Source organism: Crotalus tigris, unplaced genomic scaffold (assembly GCF_016545835.1).
Source record: "Crotalus tigris isolate CLP2741 ecotype Arizona unplaced genomic scaffold, ASM1654583v1 scf7180000018936.334879, whole genome shotgun sequence".
Classification (NCBI taxonomy): Eukaryota; Metazoa; Chordata; class Lepidosauria; order Squamata; family Viperidae; genus Crotalus; species Crotalus tigris.
In genome coordinates this window covers 274,094-285,259 of record NW_024097282.1, presented here as the reverse complement: position 1 = coordinate 285,259, position 11,166 = coordinate 274,094, and the positions used below count along the sequence as shown (strand labels likewise).

Here is an 11,166-nt window from a genome sequence, read left to right as displayed (position 1 = left end):
CCAGAGGTTCTGGGAGTGATCAGAGGAAACACTGAATCTGCTTGGGATCCACAGTTCCTCTGCCTTGATCAGTGCTGGTATAATAGTGATACAGAAACCATGGAACACTACCTGGTTTCTGCTGGAACCATCCAGCTCTTGCACTAGTAATGGTGTTGCCACTGCTCATTGTGCAAGGGATTCTAACCATTGATTCTGGAGATGCAGACAGGGTGGATGGTTTAGTTAATATCAACTGGGATTCCAAACCTGTAACCAAAAGAAGAGGGAGGGAGGGAGGGAGGGAGATGAGGCAGGAGAGAGAAGGAGGGAGAAGGGAGAGAGTGAAGAAAGGAGAAAAAGATGGAGAAGAATTATGTTCAAATTTGAATTGAATCCAAATTAGTAATTTCTCCATGCATTTGAATGCCTATATCTGTTCCAAAATAGTACTTTCATTACAACTTTTCTGGTCCTTTCATCTGCAGATTGACTGCATTATGAACAAGAAGCTCAAGAGACCAACCAACTGGTAATGATGCCTGAAGAGAGCAAAGAAAGAGAGAGTTTTTGTCATCCTTCCCCATTGCACTGAATGACTGTCCTATGCACTCCCTGTGTGTACGCAACAATAGTAGATGGCTTCATCTTCTGCCAAGGCTTCTGTTATGGTTAGCGACATCACATTCCCTGACTTGGACCCAGAGAAGCGGGCTGGAACATCAGAAGGTTTGACACTGGTCTGGTAAACCAAGAGCTAGGGTGGTTTGCCTGGATGTTGCTGGGCCCACCAAGGGTAATTGTTGTCATTGATGATTTCAGTAGAGTATCTGCAAGATAGGGTGACCGTCCCACCAAGAGGCACCGATTCTGCATCTTTCAGGCTTTGCAGCTGCTGAAGGCTGAGATCTGCAAGGAAACACAGCAAAGAAACGCTTATTTAAGGGATTATGAAGAAACCTTGGCCACCATTTTGGAGAAGACACAGCTTCTCTTTTCCACCAACTCAAGGTAGCTCACCAATGGTGGCAAGGAATATGGATAGAAAGAACATGATGCTTATTCGGGGGAGATTTGATACGTTCATCTTCTTGAAGGAAAAGGATCTCCTCTTGGGGTCAACCCCATTGCTCTTAAATCCCCAGAGGCCCAAAGCATCGGTTCCTTCATGCAAACCACTTGCACCTTTAACTTCTGTCTCTGGCTGGTGGAACCACCACAAGAGAAACTCTGGCACCCTTTTGACTGATTCTATGCTGGAAGAGTCTTGTGCATTCTATCTTCTGCACATGGCTGGCTTCAAAGAGATGGTGGAAGAGAGGTTTGATATGATTAAAGGTGAGCACAGTTAAGACTCAAAAACTATTTTCAAAGCAAACTATTTTTTGTGGAATGTAGTATAGTTAGAGCTTCGGATAATGGTAGATTCTATTCCCTTGGTCTCCAGACAAGCTGTTCTAGGTCAACTCATGAAGAAGAGGCTTGGGATGAATCCTTAGATTCCTCCATATATCATGGAGTAATAGCAATTCTGGTTTGGATGGCCAAAGGCCAGGAATTGCAAATATTCTACAGACTGGCAGTGCATGGAATAATTCTATCTGGGTGATGAACATCCATTCCAGGCATCAGCCTCTTATTCTCAATGTTCATATATAAACTATGTCCTCCTACTTAAGGATTACACTTGATAGATTTCAACTCATAGAGTCCAACTTAAATTTTCAAATCTTCCAGTCAAAGAAAGGAGAAAAGTCCATGCCCCAGATGGTTACATTGACTCTTTCTTTGTATAGTTCTCTTTTTTTTTTATTGAAAATTTTTATTTTTTAAAACATACAATCATTTATAAAAATACAATAAAATTTTAAAATAGAGAACCCCCCCTTACCCTCCCTCCCACCCCCACCCCCCCTCCCTTCACTTCCCAGAGCAGAATACAGGGTTAAGAAAAAAAAAGAAAAAGAAAATTATAATAATTAAAAAAAAGAAAAAAAAAGAGAAAGAAAAAAAATATCATAATTAACCTTTAACTCCATAACTTATAAAACAATTCTCTATAATATTTGATATTCATTCATAAAATAAATAAAACTTTTTAATTCCATATTTTTTCTGAATATAATCTATCCACCTTCCCCATACAGTAATATATCTTTCTTGTGTATGATCCTTTAAATAAGCAGAAATTTTTGCCATTTCTGCAAAACTAGATACTTTAAATATCCATTCTTCTAAAGTAGGCAAAGAATCTTTCTTCCAATATAGACCTACTAGTAACCTTGCTGCAGTTAATAAATTCAACATCAAAGTAGTTTCTTTTTCATTTAAGTCAACAAAAATACCAAGTAAAAATAGTTGAGGAGTAAACTTTATCTTCTTTCTAAAAATCTTTTGAATGTTCCACCAAATCATAATCCAAAAAGCCTTTACTTTTTTACAATTCCACCAAATATGAAAGTATGTCGCATCATTATTGCCACATCTCCAACATTTGGGCTGTATGTTGGAATACATACAAGATAATTTTTTAGGATCTAAATGCCATCTATAAAACATTTTATAAAAATTTTCTCTCAAATTTTGAGCTTGTGTAAATTTAACATTTCTTATCCAAATTATCTCCCATAAATCCAATGAGATCGGCTCCTGTATATTCTGAGCCCATTTAATCATACAATCTTTAACCAATTCTGTTTCCGAATCTAACTCTAATAAAACATTATATATTCTTTTTATATGAGCCGGACCTTGGTTTTTAATCTGAATAACCAATTGTCTATCTTCTAGTGTTATTCCCTCTTTCTTGTCTACAGTCCATCTATCCATTATTTGTAAATATTGAAACCATGACTGTAGAATATTTTGCTGCCTTAATACATCTAGGGATTTCAAATGCCAATTCGAACCAGACAAATTAACAATTCTTTATACGAGATTTTATCAAAATTTGTCCCCTTAGAGGTTCCCTCAATTGCATGTCTGGGAATCCCCCAGATAGGTATTTTATAATTTAATCTATAATAATACTTCTTCCAAACACGAAGTAAGGCATTCCTCAAAATATGTGATTTAAAAGTCCGATCAACTTTCTTATTAAAAATTAAATATGCATGCCAACCATATATTAAATCCCAACCTTCCAAAAAAAGAATATCCATATTTGTTAAATTAAGCCAATCACTTAACCAAGTTAGGGCGGCTGCATCATAATATAATTTCAAATTGGGTGCCTTAAGTCCCCCTCTTTCTCGAGCATCCTGTAATATCTTAAATTTAACCCTTGGTTTCTTCCCGGCCCATATAAAATTATTGATACCCTTTTGCCATTCCTCCAAATTTGCCTCTTTTTTAAGAATAGGTATCATCTGAAACAAAAAAAGAAACTTTGGTAGAACATTCATTTTTACAGCTGAAATTCTCCCCAACAATGACAATTGCAATTTTTTTCCAATCTATTAAATCCTTTTGGACTTTTGCCCATAGTGGTTCATAATTGTTCTTGTACAATTTTCCATTTGAAGCAGTTAGATATACTCCCAAGTATTTAACCTTTTTTACCATCTGAAAACCTGTGGCTTTAATCAAACTTTCCCTTTCTTTAACTGACATATTCTTAGATAATATCTTAGTCTTATAATTATTAACTTTAAAACCAGAAACATTCCCATACTGTGTTATAAGTTCTAATAAACCATCAATCGCCTGATTCGGCTGTTCCAAAATTAAAACCAAATCATCCGCAAATGCCCGCAATTTATACTCATTCTTCCTTATCTTTACACCCTTAACTAACTTCGATTCCCGAATCTGAATCAATAAACTTTCCAATGTTAAAACAAATAACAATGGGGATAATGGACATCCTTGTCTTGTCCCTTTTTGAATATTGAAATTCTCAGTCAATCCCCCATTTACAACAATTTGTGCAGATTGCTGCTGATATATAGCTTTAAGTGCATGTAAAAAATTATCCCCAAAATTCATTTTCTCTACCAAAGAAAATAAAAATTGCCAGTCCAATTGATCAAAAGCTTTTTCAGCGTCCAAAAAGATAAAAGCCACAGGAATCTGATTATTCTTATCCAAGTACTCAATTAAGTTAATAATTTGTCTAACATTATGTTTCATATATCTCCCTGTTATAAATCCTGCTTGATCACTATGAATCAAGTCTTTCATAACCTGCATTAATCTATTTGCCAAAATTTTTGTAAAGATCTTATAATCAACATTCAATAATGAAATTGGCCTATAATTCTTAGGCTCTGTAAGATCCTGATCTTCCTTCGGAATCAGTGATATAAAAGCTCTTTTCCAAGAAGGAGGAACTTGCATACCCAACAAAATACTATTAAAGAGTTCCTTTAGTGGCTCTATCATTTCTTCAGATAAAATCTTATAATACCTAGAAGTCAGTCCATCTGTTCCAGGAGACTTTCCAACCTTTAACTGCTTAATAGCTAAGCCAATTTCCTCCACAGTAATTAAACTATTCATCCCATTTTGTTGTTCCTCTGAAAGTCTAGGAAAATGTACTGATTGTAAATATTTATCTATATCCAAACCCCTTATATTATCACTTGAATATAATTTTGTGTAAAAGTCCAAAAAGCTTTTTTAATCAAATCTTGCTGAAAAACCTCAGTACCTTTATATTTTACTTTCTCTATAATTCTAGCTTTCTGTTTCTTTCGTAACTGATAAGCCAACCACCTCCCAGGCTTATTCACATTGCAAAAAGTATTATGTCTCATATACGACAGATTGGTAGCCACCTGATCTGCCATCAACATGTTAAATTGTTCCTTAAGCATCTTTATAGATACCTTTAAATTATTATCAGTAGGGTTAAGAACCAACTCTTGTTCTTTTGATTTGATCTCTTCTTCTATTTCTCTACGTCTTTGTGACCCTTTTTCCCTAAAAACTTTATTCAATTGAATCAAAATTCCCCTCATATATGCTTTACTAGCGTCCCACACCATAGACATCGATGTTCCCTTATTCATATTTATAGTAAAAAAGTCCTTTAAATGTTCTTTACACTTTTGTACGAACTCCTCCCGATTAAATAAGTTCTCATTCAATCTCCAGGATCTTCTATTCCCGTCTTCCGAATATAACTCCATCCACACCGGACTATGATCTGACAATGTTCTAGGAAAAATTTTCACCTTCCTCACTCTAGGGAGGAAGTCACTAGTAATCAAAAAAAAATCAATCCTTGAAAATGACTGGTGTCTATCAGAATAAAAGGTAAAGTCTCTATCACTTGTATTCCTTTCTCGCCAAATATCAATAAGCTCCAATTCTTCCTTCAAATCAAAGAAAGTCATAGGTAATTTAGTTTGAATAAAAGTTTTAGAGGAACTTCTTTTGTCTATAGTTGGGTCTAAAACCCCATTCCAGTCACCCATCAAAATTACCGATTTATAATCCAACTGAGATATCTTGCCATGCAGCAACTTATAAAATTGTTTCTGTTGTTGATTGGGAGCATATAGTCCAACAATAAGAACCTTTCGGCCTTGTAATAATAATTCCACAAAAAGATATCTTCCTTCAGAATCAGCCTCAATTAGTTTAGCTGAAAAAGTTTTCTTCACATAAATTACCACTCCCCCTTTTTTCCCAGGGGCTGGAGCAGTAAAATGTGTGCCCAGACGGGAATTCATCAAGAATTTAGAATCCTTTAAAGTTATATGAGTCTCCTGCAAACATATCAAATCATTATTATGTTGTTTCAAATAATGGAAAATCTTTCTTCGTTTCTGGGGCACGTTTAAGCCATTAACATTCCAGGTCAGGAACCTGACCATCTCCACCGGCCTGGAGCCTCTGGAGCATGGCCTGCAGATCTGCTGTCGAAGATCTTTTTGGTCTTGCCCCTCCCACAGGCTCTGTAACAACCAAACTTTCACCACTCTTCTGCAACTGCTCTTTTTCTTTACGTTTATGGGCAGCTCGTGTCATCCTTTGCTCTTTTATGTCAGAATTCGGTGCAGCTTGTTCCATAACCATCATTGATGAGGCTCCTGCCATAAGAGACTCTTCCGTCATCCTTATTTGTGGAGGTGGTGACAATCTTGCTTTTAAGATAGACTGATAAAAATCTCTTGCTTTGGAAACAGTAGTTAATCTGTGACGTATCCCTTCATAATTTACTATTATTCCTCTTGGAATCTCCCATCTGAACTGAATTTGACGATGTTTCAACTCATCAGACAAGAAAGTAAAATCTTTTCTGGCTCTTAAAATTTTTGGAGGTATCTCTTTTAAAATTATCACGTCTTGATCAGCAATTTGAAACTTTTGTTTGTAAAAAGCCTGTATAATTTCATTACGGATAGATCTTCTAGAAAAATAAATAACCACATCTCTTGGTAGATTTCTCTGTCTAGCAACCCGTGAATTAACTCTAAAAATTTTTTCTATCTCATTCTCAATTATTTCAGGCCGCCAACCAATATTAGGAGCAATATCTTTCACAATAAGCATCTTTAAGTCTTCCTGAGGGTTCTCCCTCAGGCCTCTGATACGCAATGCGTGTTCCATCTCCCTATATTGTGAAATGATTTGTTCATCCTGTGTAATTTCTATCTTGTTCTCTACCTCCTGCATTCTAAATTCCATCCTTGATGCATTTTCAGTAATCTTTTCCATCTGGTCATCAATCCTTTCCATGTGCAGGGCCCTGAAAGGCCAGAAGGATATGGTCTCTTACTTGTTTATTCTTTTTCTCCAATAATTCTTCTGTATTAGCCCTCTCTGCAATTATAAGATCTTTTACCTCCTCCTTAATATCCAAGGCATGCTGTTTTAAAGCATCTTGTAAATCATTAAGAGAAATTGCAGCAGGAGGAGGAGAAGGTGGAGGTGATTTTGGTTTCTGAGATGCAGGCTGAGGCATTGGAGAAGAAATAGGAACCTTAGGGGTGGGAGGCAGACGTTTTGAAGCCATTTTCTTAAGTTCCAAGAAGAAAGATTCTTATTGAAAAAAAAAAAGGGCACAGTTCTTTTAAGTGTTCTTAAAAAAAAGAGAAAAAAAATAGAGAAAAAAAGAGGAAAGAATAAAAGCCAAATTCTTACTTCTGTATTTAAAGAGTTAATCTGTATCCAGGTTTTACTCTGTAAAACAAAAGAAAAGGAAGAGGAAACTTGCTGAAGTTAAAGGCACCATCAAACTTAAGCACAGTCTCTCCTGGTCTGCTCCGTCTGCTTTCAAATACTCACAAGCAGCTGGAAAAAAAAGCAGATGTGGAAGCGGCAACTTGCTTCATCCCAAAAACTTCGGAATGAAGTCTCCCTGGAACGCGGAGTTGCTCAGGCTCCGAGGGAGCTCTACCCTCCGATCCCCAAAATAACAGGAATCCAGGGGAGCTCTTACCTCTACCTGAGAGCTCTCCTCCTCCCTTTTTCCCAGGGAGGAGATTCAAGCCGCGGGACAGCTGATTGTCAAAGTCCCGTGGCTTTTACACGCACCAGGAACAGGCGGCTTTGTAAAACGCCGCCATTCGTCATCGCTGGAACCACCGGAAGTTCTCTTTGTATAGTTCTCTTAATCTATGTCCTTTCAGGATAATTATTTCTTTTCTCATATGCCAGAAATGTTCAGTATGGTTTGAGAATTAAGTGCATGAAACTTAGTGATGATTATTTTAGTAGGAAGAACAACAACAGCCCTTACAGGCCATTAAAGTACCTAATATCTCCCTCCTCTTTCTTTCCCTTCTCTCTTCTCCTTCTCCTCTTCATTCTCCTCTTCCTCCTCCTCCTCCTCCTCCTCCTCCTCCTCTTTTTTATTTTTCCACCTTTCCCTTCACCCTTCTCCCTCCCTCCTCCTCCTCATCATCAGAGAACAATGTGACACATGTGATAATGCTCAAATAAAGATATGATTGCGGATGAGGCTTCACCACAGTGATCATTCAGTGATCAATACCATCTTTGGCCTGTCAAAGATTCCGAAGTAATTCCTTTGATGACTTCCCAGAAAATTTGAGAAAGTCCTAACTCCAATAGACCATTGATACCAACCAGGTTGATCTATAAGTTCTAAAAATAACCAATCATATTTAGGGTCACCAAGCATTTTGTACTGGCATTTTGGAAGAACGTTCTAGGGTTCCCCAGAAAATGCTGTTCATATTCATAATGATGATTATCATGGCCAATCCTTCCAAAGGGTTATCTCTCTATCATCTCACCATATCTACTGTATGTCTATTTTGTAGACTTTAGCAGCAAAGTTGCACTCTGGACATGCTTCAAAGGCCTCTTCTTTTATATAGCCCAGGGGTAGGCAACCTTGGCTCTTTTATGACTCATGGACTCAACTCCCAGAATTCCTGAGCCAGCCATGCTGAGGGGAAAGGGAGAGGTTTCCAAGCTGAGCCATGTTGGCTCAGGAATTCTGGGAGTTGAAGTCCACCAGTCATAAAAGAGCCAAGGTTGCCTACCCCTGATATAGCCAATCAAATGTCCTATCTCAACAGTGGCCTTTTTTAGATGTCCTGGATTTGGAGAATTGACCAGGTATTTTGAGAAGTGGGAGGGAAATGGAAGAAAATCTGTTCTTCTTCCCCCCCCCCAAAAAAAACCCACCACCTCTTCAAATGTGGAGGTTGTCTCTTTTCTTTAGGATCCTCTCCTCCACTGCAATTATTTCATGCTTAGGAATATTCACAACTAGAATGACTTTGTTCAGAAAGTTTTCATCTGCAGTCCATTTCATTTCAAAGTTGCTCATATCCTGTAAGGTTTTTGTCTCACTTCTCTATCTGAATCAGAGACTGTGCGCCCGCTTCCAGTCCAGACAACACAGTAATACATAGCCTCGTCTTCCACTAAGGCCCCTGTGATGGTCAGGGACATGGTGTTCCCTGACCTGGAGCCAGAGAAACGGGCTGGAACGCCTGTGTGTCTGGTGCTGGTGCTGTGTATTAAGAGCCTTGGAACCTGCTCTGACTTCTGTTGGACCCACACAGGGTAATTGCTGTCAGTGATGGTTCCACTGTCATATCTACAGGATGTGGTGATTGTCCCTCCTGGAGCTACAAAATCTGAATCTTTCAAGCTCTGCAATTGCTGGATACTGGACCCTGAAAGAGAACACAGAATTAGGAAGATATTAAAATGAAACTATGCTGCACAGCAGGATGGGATCCACTATTTGCCTGCACTGGATTCCCTAAGAGAGAGTCTCAAAAGGGCTATTCCCTCAATTCTGTTTCTCTTACTGAAAAAAGATAGGCCTATGAAGATAAAAAGAATCCAAGCCATGATGGAGAACTGGGTGGCCTTCCTGACAGAAAGACTCTTGAACTGGAACCCACCAGGACTCTCTTAAATCCCCAGGGGCGAAAAATGCAACTCTGTATGCAAATATGCTTTTATTTTAAGAACAAGTATGGCACGTTGTATATGGAACTGAAGGTGTTTGCCTGCACCCTGTTGGCCTACAAGAGATATTTCTGAGCTTAGAAAAAAATAAGTGAGCTGGTCCTTTTACAATATAAAGTGGAACCAGAGGATCCTAAGATGAAATGTGCATTCTTCCAACAAGTTAGTCGAGCGATCTTTCAATTATAGCCCTTGTTCCTCTTCCTGTCCTATCAAACAGGGTTACCTTGAGGATGAAATGGATAGAGGATACGATCAATCATGTTCTGATGCAATAAGAGTTAGGGTTAAGGTGCAAGAAAACAACCAATTTGTCAGATATCACTGGAGGACAGAAGTAATTACAGATGGATTTGTAACATGAAAGATCTCATAGGTAAGACCTTTGTCCAGAATCAACTAGTAACCAAGCTCATGAAGTAGAGATGCATGGTTATGAATGTGGCAAGGTTCACCCCTAACTATCCATGCTAATGCATGCTGTAGCCACTGGTACTTTCAAGGTGTTTGCAAGGTCAACCCCATGTAGCATATTCAGTAATCCAGTCATGAGGTGTCTGAGATATGAGTGAACATAACCAGGATCTCCCAGTCCAAGAGTGGACACAACTGGCATACAGAACGAAGCTATGCAAAGGTCCTCTGAGCCAGATTTGCCTGCCGCTCTTTGAGCAGGAGGCCTGGGTTCAGGAAGGCACCCAAATTGCATGCTAGGGATCTTTGAGGAAGATCTACCCATCCAGAACCAAAGATGAAAAATCTCCAGATCCAGAAGATCCTGGATTCCACAGTCTTATGAGGAGTCCAGACCTGCTCGCCTGCTCCATTCAGAAGTGTGTTAATTGTAACAGAAAGAAAAATAGGAAGGGGTCTTGTATTCTTCTTTCAGACAACATGATGGGGGGAATTCCAGGAGCTGAAATCCACACACCTTAAAGTTGCTGAGTTTGGAAAAATACTGCTCTAATCAAGATGTCCATTTCATCTGCAGATTGACTACCACATGAGCAGGAAGCTTGAGAGACCATTCAACTGGCAATGACCCATGAAGAGAGCAAAGCAAGAGAGAGTTTTTGCCTTCCTTCCCCATTGCACTGAATGACTGTGCCATGAACTCACTGGGTTCAAGCAGCAGTAATACATGGCTCCATCTTCTGCCGAGGCTCCTGTTATGGTCAGCGACATCACATTCCCTGATTTCGATGCAGAGAACCGAGCTGGAACGTCAGACACCTTGATATTGGTGTTGTAAAATAAGAGCCGAGGTGGTTTGCCTGGATGTTGCTGGGCCCACCAAGGATGATTGCCATTAGCAATGCCTCCCAGAGTGTATCTGCAAGATAGGGTGACCGTCCCACCAAGAGGCACCGATTCTGCGTCTTTCAGGCTTTGCAGCTGCTGAAGGCTGAGATCTGCAAGGAAACACAGCAAAGAAACGCTTATTTAAGGGACTATGAAGAAGCCTTGGCTACCATTTTGGAGAAGACACAGCTTCTCTCTTCCACCAACTCAAGGCAGCTCACCAATGGTGGCAAGGAATATGACCAGAAAGAACATGCTGCTTATTCGGGGGAGATTTGATATGTTCATCTTCTCTAAGGAAAAGGATCTCCTCTTGGGGTCAACCCAGTTGCTCTTAAGTCTCCAGAGGCCCAAAGCATCGGTTCCTTCATGCAAATCATTTGCAGCTTTAACTTCTGTCTGTGGCTGGTGGAACCACCAGAAGAGAAACTCTGGCACCTGTTTGATTGATTCTGTGTTGGAAGAGTCTTGTACATTTTG

The 11,166-nt window shown here is 39.1% G+C and overlaps 1 protein-coding gene across 1 annotated transcript; it reads right to left on the bottom strand.

Moving 5' to 3' along the window:
* Nucleotides 1–583: 583 nt before the first annotated feature.
* On the bottom strand, nucleotides 584–9,300 carry LOC120314480. Its single transcript, XM_039357601.1, has 5 exons — nucleotides 9,222–9,300; nucleotides 8,755–9,083; nucleotides 1,000–1,183; nucleotides 771–888; nucleotides 584–716 (listed from the first exon to the last, which is right to left on the bottom strand). Exons 1-5 carry the CDS (start codon nucleotides 9,262–9,264, stop codon nucleotides 584–586), a joined length of 807 nt encoding a protein of 268 aa, XP_039213535.1. The 5' UTR covers nucleotides 9,265–9,300.
* Between the last annotated feature and the right edge of the window lie 1,866 nt (nucleotides 9,301–11,166).

Coding starts and splice junctions, on each gene's coding strand:
- LOC120314480 (XM_039357601.1), bottom strand. CDS start 9,264: ATGGCTTGGATTCTTTTTATCTTCATAGGCCTATCTTTTTTCA. Junction 1,184..8,754: donor TCTCTGATTCAGATAGAGAA/GTGAGACAAAAA, acceptor TGGTTCCACCAG/CCAGAGACAGAAGTTAAAGG. Junction 717..770: donor AATGACAACAATTACCCTTG/GTGGGCCCAGCA, acceptor TTACCAGACCAG/TGTCAAACCTTCTGATGTTC.